This window comes from Anas platyrhynchos, chromosome 20 (genome assembly GCF_047663525.1).
Source record: "Anas platyrhynchos isolate ZD024472 breed Pekin duck chromosome 20, IASCAAS_PekinDuck_T2T, whole genome shotgun sequence".
In the NCBI taxonomy this organism is placed as follows: Eukaryota; Metazoa; Chordata; class Aves; order Anseriformes; family Anatidae; genus Anas; species Anas platyrhynchos.
Window position 1 is genome coordinate 4,694,111 of NC_092606.1, and position 25,677 is coordinate 4,719,787.

At 65.7% G+C, this 25,677-nt stretch overlaps 3 protein-coding genes across 12 annotated transcripts in view; 2 read left to right on the forward strand and 1 right to left on the reverse strand.

Annotated features, from left to right (window-relative positions):
* SSH2 (slingshot protein phosphatase 2) overlaps positions 1-8,353 on the forward strand; it is an 89,452-nt gene extending 81,099 nt beyond the window's left edge. For all 3 annotated transcript variants that reach the window (XM_038165645.2, XM_027471810.3, XM_038165644.2), the window contains 2 exons: positions 538-1,381; positions 2,626-8,353. In XM_038165645.2, the coding sequence (XP_038021573.2) occupies positions 538-1,381; positions 2,626-4,560 (2,779 nt within the window). In that variant the 3' untranslated portion in view covers positions 4,561-8,353. The remainder of the gene's footprint in view (positions 1-537; positions 1,382-2,625) is intronic.
* Positions 8,354-9,536: 1,183 nt separating this feature from the next.
* CORO6 (coronin 6) lies at positions 9,537-15,374 on the forward strand. Of its 3 annotated transcripts, XM_072026159.1 has the most exons (12): positions 9,537-9,744; positions 11,657-11,856; positions 12,265-12,387; positions 12,845-12,974; positions 13,067-13,248; positions 13,399-13,518; positions 13,755-13,874; positions 14,228-14,332; positions 14,426-14,571; positions 14,652-14,709; positions 14,806-15,036; positions 15,185-15,374. In XM_072026159.1, the coding sequence occupies exons 2-12, from the start codon at positions 11,659-11,661 to the stop codon at positions 15,305-15,307; spliced, it is 1,536 nt and encodes a 511-aa protein (XP_071882260.1). In that variant the 5' UTR covers positions 9,537-9,744; positions 11,657-11,658; the 3' UTR covers positions 15,308-15,374. The 3 variants fall into 3 exon arrangements, with proteins under 3 accessions (XP_071882260.1, XP_038021861.2, XP_071882259.1); XM_038165933.2 differs by lacking the exon at positions 13,755-13,874 and having other exon boundaries at positions 9,538-9,744; XM_072026158.1 differs by lacking the exon at positions 13,399-13,518 and having other exon boundaries at positions 9,540-9,744.
* A 440-nt stretch (positions 15,375-15,814) lies between these two features.
* On the reverse strand, positions 15,815-24,566 carry ANKRD13B (ankyrin repeat domain 13B). 6 transcript variants are annotated; one of them, XM_038165937.2, is made up of 15 exons: positions 24,321-24,566; positions 20,822-20,957; positions 20,573-20,697; positions 20,432-20,477; positions 20,093-20,278; positions 19,819-20,008; positions 19,198-19,264; positions 19,028-19,109; positions 18,886-18,950; positions 18,668-18,798; positions 18,379-18,536; positions 18,094-18,246; positions 17,842-18,002; positions 17,090-17,170; positions 15,815-16,920 (listed from the first exon to the last, which is right to left on the reverse strand). In XM_038165937.2, exons 1-15 carry the CDS (start codon positions 24,429-24,431, stop codon positions 16,699-16,701), a joined length of 1,914 nt encoding a protein of 637 aa, XP_038021865.2. In that variant the 5' UTR covers positions 24,432-24,566; the 3' UTR covers positions 15,815-16,698. The 6 variants fall into 6 exon arrangements, with proteins under 6 accessions (XP_038021865.2, XP_038021862.2, XP_038021863.1 ...); XM_038165934.2 differs by having other exon boundaries at positions 20,093-20,296; XM_038165935.2 differs by having other exon boundaries at positions 17,085-17,170; positions 20,093-20,296.
* Between the last annotated feature and the right edge of the window lie 1,111 nt (positions 24,567-25,677).

The following is a 25,677-nucleotide window of genomic DNA, read 5'->3' on the forward strand; positions in this document are numbered from 1 at the left end:
GTTGACTGTAGAGGATGTCTTCTGTGTTTTCCTGTCTCACTCACACACGTACACACGCACAGAGCCCTGTCTGGTTACCAGGGCCTGGGGATTGACCACTGAAGTTACTCAAAGAGGGAGCCACAAGGAAATGGGGCTTCAGTGCCACCATCCAAGACCAGGGACCCTGTCCCATCTGGCCAGTGCTTACCTGCTAGCAAGTGGAGAAGCATGTGTTGGCTGAGAACCAGATTCTGTAGTCAATTAAATGCTGCAATTGATTGAGTACACTGATAAAAACACTGCTGGGGAGTACGTGTGTGTGTGGAGCAGAACAGTGCGGTGGAATTTAGGGGCTGGAAAGCGGCGTGGTGTTGGATCAACCTCTCCAGCAGCAGGTTTGGCCCTGGGATGTTTAGGTTCAGCTGCACTTGTGGTTGATGACTCTGGTGTTTGTCACGGCTTTTCACGTAGGCTGCATCCTCTTAGAACAAGGTGGGTCTGGCCCTGGTATGTGAAAACACAGCTCAGTGTTTCCTCTGCTCTTCTTTCCCACAGCAAACAGCGCCATAACAAGCTGTGGCGCTCGCACTCGGACAGCGACCTCTCAGACCATCACGAGCCCATCTGCAAGGCTGGGCTGGAGCTGAACAAAAAGGAGATCACCAGCTCGGCCGACCAGATCTCGGAGGCCAAAACCAACGACAACCAGCAGCCCATGTCTCCCATCTACTCAGCCGAGCTGGACAGGGAGCAGCAGCTCCCAGAGGATGCCAACATGATCGAGGAGACGTGCGTGAAGGAGAGGAGGATCCACCTGGAGTTCACGTGTAGAGACTTCCACGCTGAGCAGATGGAGGACAAGCTGAACCTCAACAACATCAACGGCTGTACGGCAGGGTGCTGCGTGGATTCTGTCCCCACTGATAACTGCCATGCTTCCGAGGCCTTAATGCAGCTCCAGCGCCCCTTGGAAATAATGGAGTTCCCGGATTTGACGGTGGACGACCTAGAAAAAGATGCCCTCAAACCCGATATGAACGTGCACTTGGTCCCCATGGAAGAATTCACTTCGTGCTTAAAAGACTTCCCCCAGTCCCCAAACCAGAACTCCCTGAGTCTCCAGCAGAACGCCCAGCCCGAAGTGACAGACCTCAGCACAGACAGGATTGATTTCTTCAGCGCTTTGGAGAAATTCGTGGAGCTTTCTCAGGAGAGCAGGTCACGCACCTGCTCCCACTCCAGGACAGAGGAGCAAGGGAGTGGCAGGAACGGGGTCCCCAGGGTGCCCGCGCTGGAAGTGCCCCCAGCTGCAGACGTGGGTGCAGATGCTCGGAGGAACAGCTCTGGAAACTCCCCTCAGGCATCCGATGACTCTTCCACAGATGAAGAGCAACAAAAGGTTAAAATAACTTGCTTGTTTTTTTAGGAAGTACTGCTCAAACGTGGCTGTGGGTAGTTCTGCTGGGAGCTTGCTGCGGGCAGGGGATTTTCTAGGTCTAGCTGTCAGTGAACAGGGCCACCCTCAGGGGTGGGATTGCTGGATAACTTACCCTTTTCTTTTCTGTTTAGATACTTGCCATTTTCTGCATTTTTTTTCCTTAACCATCTATTTACTGGCTGTGGCAGGGCACTGGCTGAGTCAACCCTGCCCTGCCCTGGTCTGCTGTTCTCATGAAAAACTTATTTTTGAGTTTCACATCAGGAGAGCGGATAGGTGGGACTTGACCCATTAGTGCAGCTGAACAGTCGAGGCCAGCCAGCATCCTGAACCTGCACGGATATTCATCTGACTTGAGGAATCCACCAAATAATGGGACAAAGCTGGCGCTTTTCCCTAGTTGGAAAGCACCAGCACTGGGACAATAAATTGGGGCAGGTTTAGAGCTTCCACCAATGGAATAAAATGAGTTCGTTTGGGCCCAGGGTGATGGAGTCAGGGACATCCTGGTTGGCTTCTCTCCTGGGGCAGAGAGAGATTTGAGAGAATTTAGCAACCTCTGTGTTTAGGTACCTTTCTGTCCTAATTGCTTTTCACCCTGCAGGGCTCTCACAGGGATTGATGGTGTCCAGGGCCATCCTTTTCTAGGAGCCTCTCTTATTTAAATTCCACCCTGCATTGCTTGAATCTTTTCCATCTCCATGTGAGGCAATAAGGCTCTTCCAAACACAAGAGGCCGACGCTCTCTCCTGTGATTTGGCAGCAGGAGCGTCTGTGCTGCTGGGGGAGCCTCTCTGGCCATTTTCCTCGGGGAGTGTTTCAGTGCTTGGCCATTCTGTTTTTGTTTGCTCCCCTACGTGAGAAGAATCTTCCACGTTTTCGGTTCAAAACTGCACTTTTAGCAGCATCTGGATTTTTTTTTTTTGGTTAACTGAACTATATTTAGGGAAAACAAAAATCCTTTGGAATTCATGGCAATGAAATAACAATTCTTAAATCTCAGCTCAGGTGGAAATCGAGCCCGGAATATGTTACGCACAGTCCCAGAGACAATATTGCTTCTGTGTTGGTAATCGCTGTGTGCTTGCACATTAGCACTTGTTCTTTCTGTTCCTTTTGGGGGGTGCTCCCCCACTGCTTTTAGGCAGCTTGCTGTGTGTCAGCACAGCCGACCCGTTTGTAATTCCCCTGTTTGTGCCTTGCAGGAGGTCCCCGAGCTGCCTGGCGCAGGCCATCTCACGCAGTCCCACTCCGAAAATGCCATTTCTGTGAAGGAAATCATCACGGAGATCGAGTCCATCAACCAGGGAGCAGCACCTGCCCAGCAGAAGGAGGCTTCAGCCACCGCCACCCAGACACCAAAGAGGACCACGGTGCACGACCTGCCAGTGGAGGCCCTTTGGGCATCGGAAAGGGTGGAGCAGAGCGAGGGAGCCTGCGCTGGACACCAGGAGAAGGAGAGGGACCCTCTGCAAGCTGAGCGAGACGCTGCCCCCTCGCCGCAGCTCTCTTCCCGTAAGTCTGACCTGGAGGAGAGCAGCCCTGCGGGGGAGCAGCAGAGCTCCAACCCGGAGCCCAAGTGGTGCCCCGGTTCTGTCCGGCGAGCCACCTTGGAGTTCGAGGAGCGCTTGAGGCAGGAGCAGGAGCACCAGCATGCGCCCCCAGCCTGCGTCTTACCGACCCGCAAGAACTCCAGGAACGACTCCGCTGCTGCTGAGCTCCTGCCGCGGGGGAAGACGGAGGAGCCACCCCTGGAGCTGGCTCCAGAGGACAGGGCACGGAGCGAGGAGCTGCTGCCCCCGGGGGCAGAGCAGCCTGCAGGCAGGCACCCACCCGCACCTCGTGCTAATCCTGTGCAGGAGCCGCTGCCCGCAGAGCCCAGCCCGGGGCAGGAGGTGCAAGAGCGCAGGACGGTGGTCTCGTTTGATGGCACAGAAGAGCCAGCACTGCCTTCCCTCCTCCCCAAAAGAATCGAAATCATCGAGTACACTCCCACGGTCAGGGCTGCGGAGCTGGCCACGGCCGCCCCTCCGCTAGATGAAAACTTGAACCCTTCGTTGGGCTCCGAGAAGGCCCCGACCTGTCCCGGAGCTCCGACGCTGGTCAATCTGTCACTGCCAGAGCATGCGGTACAAAAGCAAGCCACCTCCACCCAGGGCAGCCCCAGCGAGGAAGGTGCTGGGCTCTCTCTTCACCCCGGTGCTGCTTCCCCCTCTGCCCAGGTGGCCAGTACGCCTTCAGCCAGCCCCGATGGCTCGTCTTACCCCTGTGTAGTTCACCTGGAAGGCGTCACCGAGCAGAGCACGAGCACAGACACTGAGCCAGTGGCGCCGTGTGGCGCTGAGGGAGATGCAGATCTCCCGTTCAGGGACAGCAGCCAGCCTCCGTGCCGGGGCAGTGCTGGCTCCTCGAGGCAGCTGAGCGGCGAGGACTTATCCAGCCACCGTGCCGAAAACATGGACCTGCTGGACATCTCCTTCCTGTGCTACAGCCTCCCCCACAGCTCCAGCAGCCACAGCGTGGAGGAGCGCAGCAACAGCCCCGGGCTGGTCAAGCAGCGAGCAAAGGAAATCGAAGCACGGATCCGGCACGCGGGGCTCACCACGCCTTCCCACATGAAACGCTCCGCGTCCTTGGCCAAATTGGACTGCCTGGACCTCTCCAAGGACGACTTATCCGAGAGGCAGTCGGCCTCCTCCAACGCCCACCCCCCCGTGCTTCTCACCTGCGTCGCCCTGGGTCGAGGCTTCCGCGGGGAGAGGCTGGAGGAGGGCTTGGAGAGCCCGTGGGGGAAGCACCGCCTGTCCTCCCCGCCGGCCCTCGGGGATCCCAAACCTGCTCAGCATTTCGTAGAGCAGCTCAGAACAGCCGAGTGCATTGCCCAGAGCAAGCCGGTGGAGCGACCGCTGGCTCAGTACGCCAAAGACTGTGGCTCCAGCCAGCAGAGCTCGGCTCCCGGCACGGCTCCGACGTGGACTACCTCCTCGGAGGGTCCTCCGCTGCTCCTGGACCCCTTGTCGGCAGCGCGGGGCCCGGCTGTCGCCCCCCGGCAGCAGCATGGTAGAACTCACCCCTTGAGGAGACTGAAAAAGACCAATGATAAAAAGCGGACAACCAATCCCCTCTATAACACGATGTGATCCCGAGCCCTCGGCTGCCATTTCCTACAGAGAACCCGTGTGGTTGCGTTCACGCAAGGGGCAGGTGTAATATAAGGATCATGCACTTTATGGGTTAATTTTATATATATATATATTGTCATTTGACTGTTCCTGGCGCATGTAGGTGTGGGTTGGTTCTTCTGTGTGTGACTCTGACTGCAGGACTGTTTGGTTTTTTGTTTTTTAATTTTTTTTATTAACTCAGATAACCTCAAATGTGGTTTTTTTTTGTTTTTTTTTTTTTTTGGCTTGTTTTAAAAGAACACCCTTACCCAGCAACACGCTATCGGCTCGCTTCGGCAAGGTGGAATGTTGCTTAGAAGCAGGTCCTAGTCTCTGACTTGAATTTTTTTTTTCCCCATGCCACGAAATGGTGCTGGGCAGCTGGGTTGAGAGCCCACGTAACTGTGAAGGCTGTGCCAAGACCCCTTTGTTTGGCCTTTTCTTTTCTTTCTGCGAACTGGAACTGCACGGTTCTGGCAGGTCTCATGGAGCTGCTCCAGGACCAGCCCCCAGGCTCGGTTCTGCTGGCGAGGAATGCACAGGGTGGGCTCCGAGCCCCCCAGCACCTCTCAGCCCCGCTTTTTTGGGGCCTCAGCTCCTCCGCCAGCTGCCCCATCCTCTCTTACCCCAGCCAGAGCCTGTGAAACCCGGGTGTTCTTCTAAAACAAGCACCTCGTTAGGGTGTGAACCCTTCCATTACTTGAATTCTGCTGTGGGCCTTCCAAGTTCATGGCCATATCATCTGTCCTCTGCCCTCCTGCTGCCTCCCCTCCACCTGAACGCTGGTCTGGTCTCGTGCTGCCTGAGTTTTCCTCTCCCCCTGCCACGCTCACGGGCACTTCTGTTCGCTTCCCCACCCAGAGGCTGTTGGAGTTGTTACACGATGTATTCCCCTCCTGAATGCAAAGCTTTGTCCTCTCTGCTGTCACTCCTACCACTCAACCCGGAGGGAAGATCTTTTCTGGAAGTCTTTTTTCTTTTTTTTGCCTAAATTGTACATACGGTATTTATATAGATTTTTTGTTGTTGTTGTTTCTATTTTTTTTTTTAAGGGCAAGACTGCATTCTGTAAACTGGAAAACAAAACCACCTAACTCACACTCAGTGCTGTTCCTTGTAATCTGCACAGACCCGGAGTGGCTTTGACTTTGTGAGCCGTCTTCCCCTTCTACCAGTGAGCCTCGAGGCTGGCTTTTGCCAAATGTGTCTCGGCCCCTCCAGTCCTGCCTTCACCCCGTCACCCTGCTGCAGGAGGGGGTCTGTGCCTCTGCCCCTCTCCCTCCTGCCTGAAGCTGGGTTTCAGAAGTGCCAGGGGGACGTGGCCAGCCCTCCCCGAGCCATTCTGCAGGTTCTTGCGGCGCCTGCTCCCACTTTCAGCTCATTATTTACGGTTCCCGAGCACTTTGGCTAAATCCAAACTCCTCCTTTCCAGCCGTGCATGTCCACAAATTACCCGGCTGCTGTCGGGAGCAGAGAAAAAGGCACTTGAGGGCTGCAGGGGAGCTCTGGGTCCTGTCTGCAGTCCCGTGGCAGGGCTATGGCAGGGCACGCACAGCGTGTCTGAGCTGGTGCCTGGCGCCGGCCCAGACCCGCTCCCAGGAGGAGCTCAGCAGTGAGAAGATGCAGAATGGCTCCAGCTGCTGAAAGCCCGGCACGGAGAGGACATGGGGTGGGAGGAGCAGTGGACAAGGCCGTGCCTAGAAAGCAGCACCCATGCTGCAGAGCCTTGCGGGCTCTGCTGAGCCCAGCTCAGCTCCAGCCGCAGAGGAGCAAAAAACCCCGGAGCGTGGCGGAGTATTGGGAAGCAGCACAAATCCCCACTGGGAGAGCTGGAGCCCTGTGGCAGGGCAGATTTTGCAGTGAGCAAGGTGAAGTGAGCCTGGGGTGGGATCCCACCTCCCTGCCCTCCTCTAGATGATCCGAGGGATCCTTCGCTTCCTTGCCTGGGCTGGAGCGCAGCCCGGGGTGGCCCAGCAGGGCCCTGGGGGGGTCAGGTAGCACGGTGGCCCCAGCCAACTCCCTGCAAGTCACCCAAGGCCCTGAGCTGGGAGGCCAGCTCCTCCGGGACACATTTGGCTTCTCCCAGACAGCTCCAGCTGGCTTTGGAGCCAGGCAGGCACTGAGGAAAGGCCAAGGGCCTCGTGTCACCCGCTGAAGGGCAATTTCAGCCCTCGCCTCCCCCACCGCCCTCCGCACACCCCACTGCCCACAGGGGCAGAGGGGCTGGGTGCCCCGGAGGGCAAGAAGCTGCTGGGGAGGGAAAGCCCTGTGTCATTTGTCCCCTCCAGGAGCAGGCAGGTGATGGTTTGGGGTTTTCTTCTTGCCCGATTTGATCTGACACCTACTTTTTGTAGACCAGCAGCGCTGCTTCCTCCCAATACTCCGCTCCTCTCCGGGTGCTCCAGCCGGGGGGAGCCGTGCCGTGCTGTCCCAGGGCAGGTCCCTCTCCTGCAGAGCGATGAAAGCCTTGGGGGCTGGAGGCTCTGAACGTGATGGCAGAAGGGGAGCGGGCTGGAGGGGCGCAGCGCAGGTCCTTGGCAAGTGCCTGGGCTCAGAGGTCCCTGCCCGGGGACAGTTGTCCCCTCTCCGTGCCGCTGGCTCGCCCCTGGTCCCCGCGGCCACCCCAGTGCTTCCTGCGCCCCGCTGAGCACCACGGGGAGCAGCACCTTCCCCCAGGAGGAAGGAGCAGCATCTCCAGAGGGCTCGGCAGCTGACGAGCCTCGCTGACAGAGGGGGGTTAGGAGAAACGCGTTGTTTTAAGGGCATTTTTGTACAAAGCAGCTGTTCTGGTCTCTGGCGAAGCCCTCTCGGAGGACGCTTTGTTGTTTACATTGACTCCTGTACAATATCTCAGCCATTGCCTCCCCCCTGACCCCCCCACCTTGCCCGCCTGATCTCCGGCTGTACTGTAACGTGTGAGCCTTGCACAAACGGATAGCGTGTGCGTGAATCTGGTTTTTACACTGCGTTCTGTTGCACTCGATGGTGTGTGTGTGCGTGTGTGTGCGTGCGTCCGGTCTGCTGAGAAGTCACCACCTGTACAGATCTCTCCCCTTCGGCCCTCTCCCGGGGGGCACGGTCCCAGCGGGTGGCAGGAGGCGACGCCGCTTCGGGCTCCTTTTGGGCTCGAAGCCGGGCAAGGATTTTGGGCCAGGGCCCCGTGGAAAGGAGCCCGGTGGCACCCGGCACCGCTCGGACTCGGTGTGGGCACCGTGGTGCCGCTCGCCCTTGCCCTGGGAGCCCCGCAGCCCCACCAGCCCTACTGGGACGAGGAATCCACACCTGCAGCGGGTCCCTGCTCACGGTGCCTCCTGCCTTAATCCCGTCCTGGCTCTGCGTAAAGGGGCCAGAGCCCTGAACCCCTGCTGGCGTGGGCAGAGGTGGGAGCCGGGGTCGGGCTGGGCAGGGGCTTGGCCACCTTTTGGCAGTGCCACGAGCGGTGCCCCCAGCCCGGCCGCCCTGCAGACATCTCCCTTGGCACGAATGCGAGTGCCGGTGCCTTTTCTTTTCCTTCCTGGAGATGCGATGTCCGTGCGGGGTTTGTCGGGCTGGCTGTAGGGCAGCGAGCCCATGGGGGCTGCAAACCGGGGAGGGGAGCGGAGCGCTGCCCTCGGCCCCTCCCGGACCTTCCGTGGTGGCTGGGATCGTCCCTTTCCCCCTCTAGACTTAAGACCGATGTGCTCAGCTGTTTTTAAATGTGAACTTGTGCACTGATGTGCAGATTCAATGTTCTTGTTACCGAATGAATAAAGTTTTATTTTGACGACGACGTCCGCGTGCCGCCCCCTGCTTGGGACTGGGTACGAGGAGGGGGGTGATCCCTGCTGCTGGCAGAGCAGGGACATGGGGGGGGCTGTGGGGTTTGCTTCTGGCCCCCACCAGAGGGGTAAATGGTCCCCAGCCACAAGGGACCTGTGTGGGGAGCCAGGAGCCCACCCCCAGCTGCTCCCCTGCGGGCTCCCTGTGCCAAATCTGGGCCTAAGATGAGGGGTTGGGGTGCGGAGCCATCCCTGTAGGGCTTGGGGAGTTTTGGGGTGCCCCGTCCCACCCCATTCCCCCAGCACCCACTGGGAAAAGGTTTCCTGGGGCCTCTCCCACCTTGCCAGGGTTGAGGTGCTGGGGACACGGGGCTCGCTCTGTGCCCCAGCTCCAGGCACCGAGCCGGGACCGTGGTGGGACGAGGTGTGGTGTGTGGGGGTGCCCCTGCAGCCCCCTCCCTGCCCACCACCCCTTTGGCAGGCGGGTCGGGGCTGTCACCTCTCGCTGCCTTTTCGCCAGCTGCCCCCTCCTGCCCGCCTCAGCCAATGCTGGGCCCGGCTCTGCTCGGTGCCCTTGTAGGGTCCAGCGCTCGCTGCCTTTCCAGGAACCCAGGGCTGCCCCCCCCCAGCTCCCCCAGCCCTACAATCCCTTAATCCCCTTGGGCCAGGGCATCCCTGCGGGGCCGGGCTCTGCTAAATCCTAAAGGCAGCCTGTGAGCGTCCCTGCAACCATCCCAAATCGTGGGGTGGGGGCTCACCCCCCTGCCTGCAGCCCCCTGAGGGGGGGGTTACGGGGGTGCTGGGCCCCCCAGGAGCCATCCCACGGCCGTGATCCCCCGGGGGGGTTTGGGGTGGGGTCTCCGGGACGAGCACCTTGCGGAGAGGGGTGGGGGGACCAGGAGGGGCTGCGCGCTGCGGGGAGGATGCTGCGGGGTGGGAAGAGGACAAGGAGGGGAGGGGGGGGGGGGAGCGGATTTTCCCTGCACCACCCCCCCCCCGTCCCCATCTCCCTCCCAGCGCGCGGGGAGGCTTCGGGCACCCCCTCCCCATCCCCATCCCCATCCTCATCCCAATTTGGGGCTGGTGGGGCAGGGCCGGGGGTGCTGGGGGCGGGCAGGGGCCGGTGCGGGGCAGGCGGGGCCGGGTCCCCCCCCCCTCTCCCTCCCTCCCCGCTACCCCTCCGCCTCCTCCCGGTGCCCGCCGCGGGGGGGCCGTGCCGGCCCCGGCTCCCGGCTCGGCTCAGCTGTTCCCTGCGGCAGCGGCACTGCGCGCCCAGCCCCAGCCCAGCCGAGCCGAGCCGAGCCGGGAGGAGCGGGGCCGGGGGCCGGGGGCTACGGGGGAACGGGGCCGAAACCGGGCGGAGCCGAGCGGGGCGCAGCGCGCACGGAGCCGCGGAGCGCAGGTGGGAAACGGGGACCGGGCCGGGCCGAGCCGGGCTGAGATGGGGAGAAAGGAGGCAGGAGGAGGAGGAGGAGGGAGCCCAGGGAGGAAGGGAAAGGGGGGGGAGAGCCCCGGGGAGAGGGCGGCCGGAGCTGGGTGCGGGGTGCCGGGCCCCCGGCCCCTCGCCCGCCCGCCCGCGCCCGGCGGGAGATGGCTATAAATGGAAAGTGACCTCCGGGCGGCCGGGCAGCCGCTGCGGATTCAATTGTGGCAACGTAATGGCACGGCCGGGAGGGGGGCTGGCCCGCCTGCACCCTCCTGCACCCTCCTGCACCCCGCCTTGTACCCCGCCTGCACCCTGTCTGCACCCTCCGGCACCCAGCGCGCACCCACCGGCACCCTCCTGCACCCTGGCTGTACCCGCACGCACCCAGCGTGCACCCGCCAGCACCCAGCCTGTGCCCAACCTGCACCTGCTGGCACCCCAGTGGCACCCCAATGGCACCCCAGTGGCACCCCATCTGTACCCAACCTGCACCCCCTGCTCCCCGCCTGCACCCTCCTGCACCCCCCGGTCCCCTGCCTGCACCCCTCCTGCTCACACCCCACACACACACCCCACACACACCCCTCCTGCACCCCTCCTGCACCCCACCTTCACCCCCACCCCACCAGCCAGGCTGCCCCTCCCTCCCCGTCCCCACCTGCACCCCAAGCCACGCTCCCACTGGGAGCTGTGCAGCACCCTCGGGGTGTCCCCCACGGAGCCCCCTTGCTGTCCCCCAGCACTGGGGACCCTCTCCTGGGGCAGTGTGGGGGGGACACCAGCGGTGCCAGCTCTGGGACCCCCACCCCTGGCTCCTGCACCCGCTGGGGTGATGCTGAAGGGCCGCGGACCCTTGGGGACCTGCAGGGAGCCGGCAGAGGCGGCTCGGCTCGGTGCTGCACGTGGCCTGGCCAAAAGCCACCCGGCCGGGACACCGGGAGCTGAGGGTCCCCTGCCCCTGCCCGCACCGGCCCCACAGGCTGGGCTCTGAAGGCTGGACACGGCCCCAGCAGTGGCTGCACCCCCAGAAGGACGTGGGGGTGCCCCCAGGAGGGGTCAGCAGCTCATGGGTGCCGCAGAGCCCCAACCTGGGGGGTTTTGGGGTGCACAGGGGGCTCGCTGCCCCCAGGGAGGTGTCGGGAGCAGGGTGGGGACAGGGTGATGGGGGCACCGGGTGCCTGGCTGGGACCAGGGCTGGAGCCCCCCAGGGCTGTGCTGAGCACTGGGGGCTCCTCTCTGCACCCCCTGTGCGCGTGGGGCCGTGGGGCTGTGCCAGCAGCGGAGCCTGTGCAGGATCCGACCCTCACCAGGGGTCCTGCGGTGCGGGGGGGGCGCAGAGTGGGTGGTCGTGGGGAGCCCTGGGTGGGGGCGATGCTGGAGGCACCGCCGGAGGCACAACCGAGCCGGGTGACCTCAGGCCACCGCTGCGGGACGGGACACAAGGGGACAAGCTGTGAGCTGGTGCGTGGCACCTCCGCGTCCCCTTGGGGCTTCTCCTTTCAGCCCCGCTCCTCCACTGCTGCTGCTCCTGTGCCCACCCCGGCCATGGCCAGGGGGCACGGCATGGCACGGGCACGGCACGGCCATGGGGCACGGTACGGCCATGGGGTATGGGGCAGGCAGATGGCATCACGCCCCGGGATGCCCGTGCCCAGCACCCATCCGGGTGCACCGGGGCCACCCCAGGTCCCTGTTACAGGGCCAGAACCACCTCAGGCTCCATCCCGTGCCCCCCTCCACACCTCCATCCCCACCATCACCGTGTCCCCTGGCTCCCTCCTGTACCCGGGTCAGGGAGGGGTCCCTGGGAGCGCTGGGTTTAGGGACTGCCAAAACACCCCCGTGCCATTTGGGGGGGGTCCCAAGGCCTGACCCCGCGCCCCCCCAGCCATGAGCCGCCGCGTGGTGCGCCAGAGCAAGTTCCGGCACGTCTTCGGGCAGCCGGTGAAGGCCGACCAGATGTACGAGGACATCCGCGTCTCCAAGGTGACGTGGGACAGCTCCTTCTGCGCCGTCAACCCCAAATTCCTGGCCATCATCGTGGAGTCCGGCGGCGGGGGGGCCTTCATCGTCCTGCCCCTCGCCAAGGTGAGCGGGGAGGGCAGTGGGACACGGCCCCCACCCGGGGTGCAGGGGGGATGCAGGACATGGTGACGGGCTCTGCTCTGCTCAGCTTTGCCCCAAAATCCCCGTCCCCATGTGGGGGCTCCGGGCAGAGGGGCTGGGGACCCCCTCTTTTAGCCCCCCCCCCCCATCAAGGGGGACACAAAGCAGCCTGGTCCAAGGCACGTCGCTCCCTTCCACCTCCCTGCAGGGCCTCGTGCCTCAGTTTCCCCCAGGCAGCTGCAAAACTCTGCCTGTGGTCAGGGTCCCCTGCGTGTCCCCCCCTCTGAGCAGCCGTGCTGGGGTCTGGGGGGGTGGTCCTTGTGTGCCCCCCCCACCTTTCTCTCCCCTCCCCATCCCCTGGGTGCTGATGCCGGGCTCTGCGCCTTGCAGACGGGGCGCGTGGACAAGAACCACCCGCTGGTGACGGGGCACACGGCGCCCGTGCTGGACATCGACTGGTGCCCCCATAACGACAACGTCATCGCCAGCGCCTCCGAGGACACCACCGTCATGGTGAGGGGCCCAGCCCTCCGGGAGGGGGGGGCTAAAAGGAGGGGGAGCTAAAGGAGGCCCTGACCCCCCCCCTGTCCTGTGCTTCGCAGCCTGCGAAGTGTCACCGGCCTATTTTTAGCCCCGGTGCCATGCGTTCGCGCTGGCGGTGGCTGCTCTCTCCATGATGCAGCACTTTGTGCTAAATATACCCGCCCCGGCGACTCAGCACCCAGGAATAGCCGGGGGGGGGCCGGGGGCTGCGTCCTGCACCGGGCAGGATGGGGTCTCGTGTGTCTGTGTCCCCCCCCCTGGGGCTCAGGAGCACCCCGTGCGCCGCAGCCGGTGCCAGGGATGGAGGCGCCGCTGTCGTCCCCGTGGCTCGAGCTGCAATTAATGATGCTGTTAATTGGCTCTGGCACTCTTAGCGCTTGCCGGGGGGAGGTCGCCACCCCCGCGCTGTGCTCTCCGTGCCCCCCAGGTGTGGCAGATCCCCGACTACGTGCCCGTGCGCAGCATCACGGAGCCGGTGGTGACGCTGGAGGGGCACTCCAAGCGGGTGGGCATCATCTCGTGGCACCCCACGGCGCGCAACGTCCTGCTCAGCGCAGGTAAGGGCTCCCCGGGGGCGGCTGGACGCGGCCAGGGCGGTGACAGCGTCCACCCGTCCGTCTATCCACCCCCGTCCGTGTGTCCCCATCAGGCTGTGACAACCTGGTGATCCTCTGGAACGTGGGCACGGGGGAGATGCTGCTGGCGCTGGAGGACATGCACACCGACCTCATCTACAACGTGGGCTGGAACCGCAACGGCAGCCTCCTGGTCACCACCTGCAAGGACAAGAAGGTCCGCGTCATCGACCCCCGCAAGCAGCAGGTCGTGGCGGTGAGTGTCCCCCCCCCGTCCCCTCTTGGTGTCCGTGTCCCTGCTGTGCCCACCCACCTCCCCGCGGCCCCGCTAACGCCCCCGACCCTACTAACCGCCCGCGCCCGCGCGTCTCTGTCTTTGCCTTTAACCCGCTAACGGCCGGCGCAGGAGAAAGACAAACCGCACGACGGCGCCCGCCCCATCCGTGCCATCTTCATGGCCGATGGCAAGATCTTCACCACCGGCTTCAGCAAGATGAGCGAGCGGCAGCTGGGCCTCTGGGACCTGGTACGAGACGGCGGCGCCCGGCCAGCGCCGTGCTGGGGACCCCGCCGTGCCGAGCCGTGCCGTGCCGAGCGGGGCCCCCCCGGGACCTCGTGCGCCCCCCAGGACCTCCCCCTGTGCCCACCACGTGCCCGCCACGAGCAGGACCCAGCGGATGTTTCAGGGACGGATCCGGACTCCCCTCTCATCCCCTCCCCTTGCCCTGTGCTGACTCTGTGCCCCCCCCTCCGCCCCCCCAGGAGAGGTTTGCCCCCCACGAAGGGCTGAGGCCCGTGCGGGCCATCTTCACGCGGGAAGGACACATCTTTACCACGGGCTTCACCAGGATGAGCCAGCGGGAGCTGGGCTTGTGGGACCCGGTAACGAGGCCGCATGGAGTGATGCTCCTGGGAACGTGGCTCCCCTGGTCCCCACCCCAATCCCAAATTCCCCACCCCCCAAAAAAAAAAACAAAAAAAACATGCCAAGTTCCCATGTGTGCTGTGCTGTGCCTGGGCGTGGGGAGTGTTTGGGGGGGCTGGGGGGCTCCCCCAGAAGAGGAATGGGGCCGGTGCAGGTAAGCAGGCGTGGGGCAGGGGCATGCCGAGCAGTGGGTCCTGGGGGGGACGTCCCCGTCCCCGCAGTGTGCTGTGGCCAAGGCGTGTTGTGACTGAGCTGGGGGGGGGGGAGCAGGGCTGCTCCTCACCCCCAACCCCTTGCTGCGACCCCACAGAATAACTTCGAGGAGCCCATCGCCCTGCAGGAGATGGACACCAGCAACGGGGTCCTGCTGCCCTTCTACGACGCCGACTCCAGCATCGTCTACCTGTGCGGAAAGGTAACCCTGGGGGGTGCTGCCCCCCATTTTGCTATCCCCCCCCAACCCCTGGGGACACGGGTGGCTGATGTGTGTCCCCCCCTGTCCCCGCAGGGGGACAGCAGCATCCGGTACTTCGAGATCACGGACGAGGCGCCCTACGTGCACTACCTGAACACCTACAGCAGCAAGGAGCCGCAGCGGGGCATGGGCTTCATGCCCAAACGCGGGCTGGACGTCAGCAAGTGCGAGATCGCCAGGTGGGGGCCCGGAATGTTTTGGGGGGGGGTGGGAAGTGGGAGGGGGGCAGCCGGACCCTGAGCATCCCCACCCCACGCAGGTTCTTCAAGCTGCACGAGCGCAAGTGCGAGCCCATCGTCATGACGGTGCCGCGCAAGGTGAGCCCCTGGGCACCCGCATGGGGATGGGATTTATTTTTAATTTTTGGGGGGTGGGGGACACCTCATCTCACCGCCACCACCCTGTCCCCGCAGTCAGACCTCTTCCAGGACGACCTGTACCCCGACACCCCGGGCCCCGAGCCGGCCCTGGAGGCGGACGAGTGGCTGTCGGGGAAGGACGCGGAGCCCATCCTCATCTCGCTGCGGGACGGCTACGTCCCCGTCAAGAACCGGGAGCTGAAGGTGGTCAAGAAAAACATCCTGGACAACAGGCCCCCCCCGGGCCCCCGCCGCAGCCACTCCACCTCCAACACCGACCTCTCCGTGAGTGTCCCCCCCCTTCCTTTAACTGGGCACCCCAGGCTCCGTGCCACCCCTCGGCACCGGGGCCGTCCCCTTCTCCTGGGGGTTTTGGGTTGGGATGGAGGCAGGGAGGTGACCCCATGTATGTGTGTGTGTCCCCCCCCTGCAGTTGCCCACCCTGGACGAGGTGCTGGAGGAGATCCGTGCCCTGAAGGAGACGGTGCAGGCGCAGGAGAAGCGCATCTCCGACCTGGAGCACAAACTCTGCCAGTTCACCAACGGCACGGACTAGCGCCGCGGCCGCGGGCAGGGCGAGGACTGCGCCCGCCCGAGGCAGGCATTAAAGCCGAGTCCCCGCAGCGGGCAGGAGGCCAGAGCCATGTTCTTTCCCCAGGAGCCGAGGCTGAAGGGTGGGGGGCCAAATGTAGCCCCCCCACCACCCCACCTCGCACCCCTCTCCCCAGCGGCATCGCTCCCCCCCTGCACCCCGGGTGCCAAGAGGTGTCCGGGGACAGCACCCAGGGGACGGGGGTCCCACCTCGGTGCCCGGAGCATCCTCCCAGGACTGGGGGGGGGGGTTGTGCCCCCCCCTCCCATCCAGCCACACACTGGGGTACAGTGCTACCCCCCCCCCGACCCCACAGTTCCTATTTATGGGTGCTCCTGGGGTCCCCCTCCAATAAAGGGCTCGGCCTCCCGTGGCTGCGGGGCAGGGACCGGGGGCCGTATGGGGGGGCCCTGCCCTGCACCCCCCCTGCCCGCACGGCCCCGGGGGGGGGCAGAGAGAGGCCGAGAGGCGCCCGTTGAAGAGCATTTATTGGTGTCGGCCGCGCTCGGAGCTGCTTGGGGCTCCCCCGGCCCTGGCCCAGACGTCGCTTGTGGGGTGCGTGGCGGGGGGGCCGCTACGAAAAGTCCCGCGGGAGCGAGCCGGGGGCCCCCCCCGCAGCCCCCCAGTGTGCAAAGAAGGAGCAGCCCGGGGCGGGGAGGTGGGGGCCCGGGGGTTAGCACCATTTGATGTAAGGTTTCTCTTGGGGCTGGGGGGGCAGTGCCCAGGATGGGGGGGCTGGGAGAGGGGGGTGGGGGGCAGCCGAGCAGGGAATTGGGGGGGAGGGGGGTGCAAGCAGGGGGTGAAAGGGGGGGATGTGAAACCAGGCACCCCTTTGTGGGCACCCCCTTGGCTGCCCCATGTGGGCTGGGGGTGCAGTGGGGCTGAGCCCCCCCCCCGTTGGCAGGCAGAGCAGCTCCCGGGTAAGTGCACTTGGTAGCGCCTGGGCAGTGGGGCCAATTTGGGGGGGGGGCAGCAGGGGGTGCCTGGAGCCTCACAGCTCTGGGGGTGCCCGGGGACAGCCCCCCCCCACTCACTCCATTCAGGGTGCCCCCCCCCCCACCTCCCCAGGGCGAGGGCAGCACCCCAGGGGGGTGGCTGGGGGGGGGGGGGGGGGGGACACAGGGCTGTGGGACCCCCCCTGCTCCCTGCCACCCCCCAGAGCACCCCCTTAGGCCCTCACCCCCCCCAGCTATGGGGACCCCCGTGCCCCCCCATGTGCCCCCCCTTACACACTCACACACACTCACACCCCCCCCATCTCCCCCCTCTCCCCACCCACCCACCCCACCCTAAGCCCCATCCGTGCATTCTCCCCGTCCCTGGGGGGGGGGAAAACCGGGGTTGGGTGGGGGGGCTCAGCGGGGGGTCACTTGTCGGTCAGGGAGAGCTGCAGGATGCGCTGCAGCTCCTCTTCCTCCTGCCTCGTCCTCCTCTCGGCCTCCTCCTGCTCCCGCGCCGACAGCGCCATGGCCAAGCGCAGCTGCTCCGCGTAGCTGGGGAGCAGCGCCCCGGGACCCCCGCCCCCCCCCGGAGACGGGCTGCCCGGGGCTCGGGGGGCTGCCGTGTGCTGGGGAGTCCTAGGACGGGCGGCACGGCCTCAGCCGGCATCCCCCCGGGACCCCCACGATGTGCCAGGGGTCGGTGCCCCCGCTGGTGGTTGCCCCCTGACCCTTTTTTTTTTTTTTTTTTTATCCCCCCCCCCCCTGCACCCTGGGGTTGGGGGGGGGGGCGCTGGCCGGACCTTACCAACCTGTCTCCTCGGCGGCCCTCGTGGGACATGGGGTGGGTGCCCGGCTTGCTGTTGGTCAGAGCCTCCCAGATGGTGACCTGGGGGTGGTGGAAATGGGGCTGGGGGGGGCTCGGAGGGGAAATTCAGCCCCGCTGTGGCACGTGGGGGTGGGGGGAGAGGGGTGGGTGACACCATGGGGTCTGTGGGCTCAGAGGAGGGGGAGGAGGGCGGTGGGTGAGGATGAGGAAGGAGGTTGGATGGGGATGAAGAGGATGAGGAGGATGGTGGATGAGAAAAATGATGGATGAGGAGGCTGAGGAAGTTGGATGAGGATGAGGAGGAGGAGAATGGTGGATGAGGATGATGATGAGGAGGAGGAGGATGTTAGATGAGGATGATGATGATGAGGAAGATGCTGGATGAGGAGGATCAGCATGGTGGATGACAAAAATGTTAGATGTGGAGGACGAGGCTGAGGATGTTGGATGAGGCTGAGGATGGTTGTTGGATGAAGACGAGGAGGAAGATGTTGGATGAGGAGAAGGAGGAGGAGAAGGAGGATATTGAATGAGGATGATGAGGAGGAGGCAGAAGATATTGGATGAGGAGGAGGAGGAGGAAGATGTTGGATGAGGACGCTCAGCATGGTGGATGAGAAAACTGTTGGATGAGGCCGGGGATGTTGGATGTGGAGGACAAGTCCGAGGCTGTTGGATGAGGACGAGGCCGCTGGGTGATGCTGAGGACGGGCTCTCCCCATGGTGCCCACCTGGTCGTACTCGCTGCCCGCCTCCAGCAGGCTCTGCTGGATGGCGAACTGCAGCAGGTCGTCCTCGTCCTCCCGCAGGGCGTCCTGGTGGGTGCCCACCACGCTGTACCCCCGCGGCACCTCGAAGAGCGCCGGGTCCATCTCACATGCCCGGCACGACGCTGCGGGGAGACAGGGGCCGGCGTGGCTGGGCACCCCGCCGCCCGGGACCCCCGCCGGGACCCCTCCCCAGGTCCCTCCCCCACCACCTACTGAGGGAGCTGGAGCTGCTGACGCTGGAGGAGTCGCTGCTGGGCGAGGGCGCCTCGCTGCTGGGGCTGTGCCGCAGGGAGCTGACGGGCTCGTCGCACCCGTTGAGGTTCCCAAAAGTGATGCGGGCGTTGAGGATGTGGAAGATGGGGATTTCTGTCCCAAATAATACAAAAAAAAATAAATTATAAAGGGTAGGGATTGAAGCTGGCTGCTTGGGCTATGCTGGCGGCAAAGGGTCCCCCCTCCCTGCACCCATGGGTGCTCGGGTGCCCCCCACCCCGGTACCGATTTTGACGGGGAAGCCGGGCGGGAGGCGCAGGGTGATGAAGTCCCGCAGCTTGGCGAAGAGCGCGTTGCTGATCGCCATCAGGTCGATGATGGGGGCGACCTGCTCGCAGAGGGACAGCGGGTGGTCCTCGCACAGCCACAGCTTCGCCTTGAACCTGCGGGGGCGCGGGGGGGGGACACAGGTGCCGGGCTGGGGAACCCCGGGGACCCCGCGATGGCAGCGGGGTTGGGGGTGGCACGGCAAGGTTGGGGGGGGGGGTCCCCTCCTCCCCGCTCGCCCCCTCACTTCTGCGTCTTGGTGGTGAGCTCCATGGGCCGCCCCATGTCCCGGTTGCCCAGCTCGAAGTTGGGGTTGAAGTACTCCTCGGGGGTGATGGCCGTGGGGTTGGCGTGGCTCAGCGTCTGCGTGATCAGCGTCTGCGGGGACGGCCCCCACGGTGGCACAGCGCGGGGGGAGCGCGGCCACGGGGACCCCCCCCCCTTCCCCGTGCCCCCCACACTCACCCCGTTGTTGGGCCCCACGTGCTGCTCGGCGATGCCCAGGAAGGACTGCAGCGGGGTCTTACTGCCTGCGGGGTGAGGATGGGGGCCGGTGAAGACCCCCTGCCCGCTGCAGCCCCCTGCCCACCGCAGCCCCTCGCCCTACCTTTGCTCTTGCCCTTGTGCTGGTCCGAGAGGTGCTCGGTCCGCGTCCGCGTGATCAGCTCCACGTTGGACGCCCCGTAGACCTGTCCGAGGGAGGGGAGTGCCAGAGGTGGTGGGTGTTCCCCGAAAACCGGCCGTACCCCCGCCACGGCTCGGCCCCCTGCCCCTCACCTTGGCCTCGTACCCGTTCACCATCTCCGTCTTCTCGCTCCGCCAGCCCAGGATCCCGGATTTGTTCCTGGGGGTGAGGTGGGACGCTGTCAGGGATGGGATGGGATGGATGGGATTGGAAGGGATGGGATGGATAGGACGGGATGGGAAGGATAGGAAGGATGGGAAGGGACAGGATGGGGTTAGATGGGATGGGATGGGAGAGATGGGATAGGGTGGGATAGGATAGGGTGGGAAGGGATGGGATGGGATGTGAAGGTACAGGATGGAAAGGATGGGATGGGTTGAGATGGGATGGGAAGGATCTGATGGGATGGGACAGGATGGGATAAGATGGGATGGGGTGGGATAGGATAGGGTGGGAAGGGACCGGATGGAAAGGATGGGATAGGATGGGATGGAAAGGGATGGGATGGGAACAGGATGGGATGGGAAGGGATGGGATGGCACAGGATGGGACAGGATGGATGAGATGGGATGGGATGGGAAGGGACAGGATGGAAAGAATGGGATGGGTTGAGATGGGATGGGAAGGATATTATAGGATGGGATGGGATGGGACATTGCTCTTGGATGGCCAGGACGTGGACACCCGGGGGGCTCATCGCAGCCCATGCCCACCTCTCGAAGGCGATGTTCTTGGTGTCGAGCTGGGTGGTGACGACAGGGGCCGTGAGCCGCCCCATCACCTGCTCCTCCGTGGGCTGCACAGCAGCCAGCAGCACCTCCTGGTCGTGGCCGGCCAGGGCCAGCGTCTCCGAGTAGACCACCCGCCGGTCGTGGTCGATCTCCATCACCACGGCGCTGGTGTCTGCGGGGAGCGGGCGGTCGGCGCGGGGACAGCCCCCGTGCGTCCCCCCCCCTTGTCCCCACACCCCCCAGGTCCCCGTCTCACCCTGCCCGCGGAAGACGAAGCTGCGGTTGCCCCGCTGCCAGGTCATATGGTCAAAGCCCAGCAGCGTGGTGTCCACCCGCAGGTTCTGGCCGCTCTTCCACACCTTGTACGTGTCGCTGGGGCAGATCTTGGACACCAGCGGCACTGGGGGGAGACGGCGATAGCCCAGCCGGGGACGGGGCCACCCTGCGTCCCCCGGGTGGGCTGCGAGCGCTGAGCGGGGTGGGGGAACGCACCCAGCGCCTCCGAAAGGGGGGGACAGGGGCAAGTTTGGGGGGTGGGCACGGGGCAGGGGTGGGGGAGGACACGTTGGGAAGCCCCCGCTCTGCCCGAGCTTACCCCAGCTGGTGAATTCCCACTTCATCTCCACGTAGAAGTCCTGGGCCTGCCGGTGGGAGCGCAGCGGGGTGGGCAGGAGCCTGGCCGTGGTACCCCCACCTCCCCAAATTCCCCCCCCCAAGCCCCGGCGGGGGCAGGTACCTTGCGCAGCTTCTCCAGCAGGATGGGGATCCCGGCCAGGCGCTTGATGGCTCGCTGGTAGTCGCGGTAGCGCAGGACCAGCTGCACCAGCTCCAGGTCCCGGGTGCTCACGGCCTCCTGCAGCACTGCGGGGCCAAGGGGCGGCACGGCATGGCACGGTGCCACACATGTAGTGCCAGAAAGCAGCCCCCCAGGGAGCTGGGGCAGCGGGGTGAGCGTGCCCGTGCCCGTGCCCAAGCCCCTGCTCACCCGTCCAGCCGCTGCGGTTCTCCTTGCCCACGTCAGCTCCATGCTTCAGCAGCACCCGGGCGCACTCGAGGTGGCCCAGCGTGGTGGCCAGGTGCAGCGGGGTGCGTCCTCGGGGGTCCAGCTGCTCGATGTCGGCCTGCCGGGGGGGTTGGCAGGGCTCAGGGGGCACCAGGATGGCCGGGACCCCCTGCCCGTGCCCTCCCACGGACGTGAGGCTCATGGCCGGGGAAAGCAGCCGACGTTTGCCTCTATCTCCATGAGCACCCCCATCCCCCTGAGCAGATGCATGGGCACCGCACCCCAAAATGCTCAAAACCCAAAGGTTTTCCTGCTCCCAGCACGGCTCGGTACGGCCAGGCAGGGCTGCACCCGTGACACGGGCATGGAGCAGGGTCCCCACGCGCAGGCGGTCGATGGGTGCGTGCCCCCAGCACGGTGCACGAGGCTCCACAGCACCCAATGCAGCTGCGAGCTGGGAAAATCCCCCACCTCTGAGGATCTGGGAGGGGGTTTTGGGGCGGGTTTGTGCCCAGTTGCCAGGCAGCAGCTGCCGGCAGCCCCCTCCGCGGCACGGCGGGCGACGCTTGGTGCTGCGGCGGGCGCACGTGTTCCCCGCCGGAGCCGGGGGCGGGCGGCGCTGCGTGAGCGGAGCGAGCGGCTGCTCCGAGCATCCCCAGCCCCGGGGAGCCGTGCTGGGGCTGCGATTGTTTGTGCCAAGCCTGGAGGCTGGCGCAGAGCCAGCCCTGAGGAATCCCCCCCCCCCTACCCCTCCCCGGGCTCCGGCTCTCCCCGACGGCAGCGGTGGCGGCGCACCCAGCACCCAGCGTCCTACTTGGGGGAGGAGAGGGGGGGAGAAGCTGCAGCCACCCCATTGCCAGGGCTGGGGGCATGGCTGGGGGCCTGATGGAGCTGTGAGGAAGCCCCCCAACATCCCCCCCCCACCCTCCAGCAGGCGGTACTCAGATGGTGCCGGGGCAGGAGGCGCAGCTGCAGGACCCAAAGGTGCCACCCAAAGGTGCCGCCTGGGACCTGGCACCCCAAAGGGATTTGGGGATGGGCAGGGGTCAGGTGGGGGCTCTTGCTGCTGGGGACAGGGCTCTCACCCCCCCAGCAAGTCCCCCCGCTAGTCACTTTTGTCCCCCTGCTCACCACAGCGATGTCCTGGGGATGTCCCCAGGGCCGTGAGTGTCCCCATGTCCCTGGGGGTCATCACGCAGGGGACCCCCCAGGCTTCCCCCACCGCCCAAACCAAACAGACCTCCCCCTCCATCTCCTCAGGAGCCCGCGTGCTGCTCCAACGCTCTCCAGGCGACTGCTGCTTTTTAATTGCGCTAATGAAATGACTCTAATTAAAGCAATCGCCCCCCAGCTGGGGGACGGGTGCTGCAGGCTCCGCGGGGCTCCCCACCCGCAGCCGTGCCCCAGCGCCATGGGGCACGGGGGGGGGGGTCCAGGGCCACCAATTTGGGGACACGATGCCGGAGCCAGCCCCGGGGGACACGGTGTGACCCAATTTCCACCCTGCACAGCGTGGGACAGCTCCGGGCCAGGGGGGGGCACAGCTGCCTGTCCTGGGGCTGTGACACCCGCTGGGGACGGGGACGTGTTTGGGGCGGTGGCGGTGCCACGTGAGGCCGCAGCACGGCCGCTCCTCGCCCCAAACCCCGCGGGTTGTCCCCAGGGTGGGGGACCTGAGGGTGGGCACTGACCCCAGAGCCGGTGCCCGGGTGGCAGCGGGGGACAGGGACCTGCACGGGGTGGCAGTAGTGGTGTCCCTGCGCAGCCCCAGGGGACAGCGGGGTGACCCCAATTACTGTCGTGCGAGACGGGGCAGGCGGTGGCGTGGGGCATCCTGGCACTGTGGGGTCGTGGCACTGCCAGCCGTGTCCTCACGCTGTCCCTGCCATGGGGACACACCGGGTCGAGGTCCCCAGGTGGGGACAAGCGCAGCCTGGGGCCCGGCGGTGACATTCAGGGGTGACCCACATGCAGCACGGCGAGAGGCGCGGCGAGGAGCAGCCCCAGGATCTGCCCCAGCGCTCCCAGCCCCACGCACCTGCACGCAGAGGGGGGGGGTCCCATGGGGTGCCACTGCCCCCCGTGGGGGTCCCCGGGGTGGCAGGAGGGCAGGGTGCCCAGGCAGGGGACAGGCACCCCCAGCACCCCCCGCAGAAGCCACACGGGCCCGCTCAGCTCAGGGCTGCAAAGGGCCGAGCCGTGTCCCCAAATGCCCTGGGTGGGGATGGGGAGGGGGCTCAGGCCAGGCTGCCCCCCCCCTCCTCTCCCCAAACCCCTCCTGCCCTGCAGCCTGGCCTGCAGCACCCAGCACCCCCCCCAGTGCACCCCCAGCACCCCTGGGTGCAGGCAGGGCCGGCTTTGCTCCCCCCCCAGCCACAGGGGCACGGTGGGGGCCCCAGGAGGAGCCCCCCCACACCAGAGCAAGGGGGGCTCGCTTAGAAAACCCCGCTCGCAGCCCCCGCATCCCCCCACGCCCTGCTTTGATCTCTGCCGCTCCTGGTGGAAAAAAAAAAAATAAACAACAAAACGACCCCAAATTACAGCGGAAATAAACCCAGCGGTGTTGGGGAGGGGGGGGCACAATGCCGGCATGCAGCCCCCCCCCCGGCCAGCCCCCACAATGGAGGCGGGTGTGGCGGGGGCACCACGGCACGGCGGGGACCCCCTGCCCGCACCCACCCGGCACGGGGCCACGCAGCACCCTAGGGTGCTGGGAGGGTGCCGGGGGGGGGTCGAGCAGCTGCATTTGAGGCTCGGGGGGGGGGCGGGGGGGAAGGCACAGCCTCGCCGCCGGCCTCCGCCAGCGCCTGCGGTTTTCCTGCGTCTTCAGGGTTGGGTTTTAATTACCTGGATTGCAACGCCAGCGGGGAGATGGGGGCTGGGAACGCGCCCGCGGTCATCGGAGAGCTGGGGGGGGGTCCCCAACCCATGGGGGGGGGGCACAAGGAGGGTGCTGGGCCTCCTGGGGCTGGGGGCCCTCCCTAAAGGGTGGGGAGCTGGGGGCGCACCCCCCAGCCGGGCCCTCGGCACCTTGGGTTTGGGGGGGGCGCGGAGGCCTAAGAGGGGGCTGGGGGCACGTGGGGGGGGGGCACCGCCGTGTGCCAGAGCTGGTGGGGCTGTCACAGCCCTGCCGTGCCCGGGGGGGGCATGGGGGGACCCTGAGCCCTGCTGGCGGTGTGGTGAGGGGGACCCCAGCACCATCTCCATCCTTATCTCCATCCCCATCCCTACCTCCATCCACATCCTTATCCCCGTCCTCATCCTCATCACCCTCCTCATCCTCATCTTCCTCATCTTCCTCATCATCCTCAGCACCATCCTCACCCTCCTCATCCTCAGCACCCCGTGCAGGCACCATTGCATCAGCCCCGGCCGTGCCATTCCGTTCGCCAAACCGCGCCGGGGATGCCCCCAAACCCCCTCCAAACCTCCCCTTACCCGGACCACCCACCCCAAAAATTCTCCTTCCCCGCCTCCCCACCTGCTTGGCGCTGAGCTCCCGCTCCAGGTCCCGGGCTCGGTTGTGCCAGACGAGGTAGTGCAGCGGGTACCTGCCCTCCGGCCCCTTCCTGCCCGAGCAAGACGCGAGCATCCTCGGAGCATTGCGGGGAGCGGCGGGCGCGGAGCGGGGCGGAGCGGGGCGCGGGGCGCGGAGCGGAGCGGAGCCGAGCGGGGCGGGCACCTCCCGGCCGGGGCTGCCCCCCCCCACCCCCAATCCCCCCCCCACAACACATACACACACCCCTATGGCCCCCCCTCCCCGCACCGCCCGGCCTCATGGGACTTGTAGGCAGCGCGCATCGCGCCCTTCCTCCTCCTCCTCCTCCTCCTCCTCCTCCTCCTCCGCCCCCCACCCCCAGCCGCCCCCCCCCCGCCGTGTGTTTGTGTGCACGGTGCGGGGGGGCTGCCAAGGGACACCCGTGTCCCCCCACCCCATAATCACCTCCCTAAATTCACCCCCACCCCCCCCGTATTCTCCTTCCCCAGCCTGATTTGCGCCCCCCCGAGGTGGATGGATGATTCCCTCCCCCGGCCGTGGGGGGGTTTCTGTGCAGCCCCGACCCCCCCCCACCAGCAGCAGCTCCCCCCCCGTTTTCCTTTTCCTCCTGCGTTTCTGCCTTTTCCGGCGGCCTCCCGAGAACAATGCGAGGCTGGGCCTCCGCTGCCCGGCCCGGCCCCCCCGCCGCCCCCCCTCTCCCTGGACCCCCCCGGCCCCCCCCCAGGACCCTCCCGGACCCCCCCTGTCCCCCCCAGCCCCCCGGTGCCGTGTTTTGCCCCCTCCCCCCCCCAGCGCTGCCTGTCCCCCCCCGCCGGGCCGGTGGCAGCCGGTGGCCGGGACCCCCCCTCCCCAAGCCCCCCCCCCTCTCCCCAGGACCCCCCCCGGGACCTCCCCCATGTCCCCACCATCCCAAATGCCCCATGACGTCATGGGTCATCCCCATGGCAACCAGCGGTGAGGTTACAGCGCTGCCAGGCCCCCGGGGGGGGGACAAGATCCGGACCCCCCCCACACCCCTCTGGTGGCCTGGGGTCCCTATGGTGACACCGGGGGGGTCCCCAGTGGGGCCGGCCCCCAGAGAGACCCCAAACCCCACCCTCACCCCAATCCCCCTTGGCGTCATCCCCCTCCCTGCACCTTCCCTACGTGGTGGGGTTCATCCATCCGGGGGGGTCTATAGGTGGGGGGGGTGGCAGGGACCCCTGTGCCCCCCCCACACCCGGCCCAGGCTGCCCGCAGTGACCCCACGCTGCGGCTGGGACTGGGGGCAGTGGGGGCACCGGGGTGGGGGCACTGGGCAGGACTGGGGGTGCAGGGCTGGGGGCAGAGCAGAGCAGTG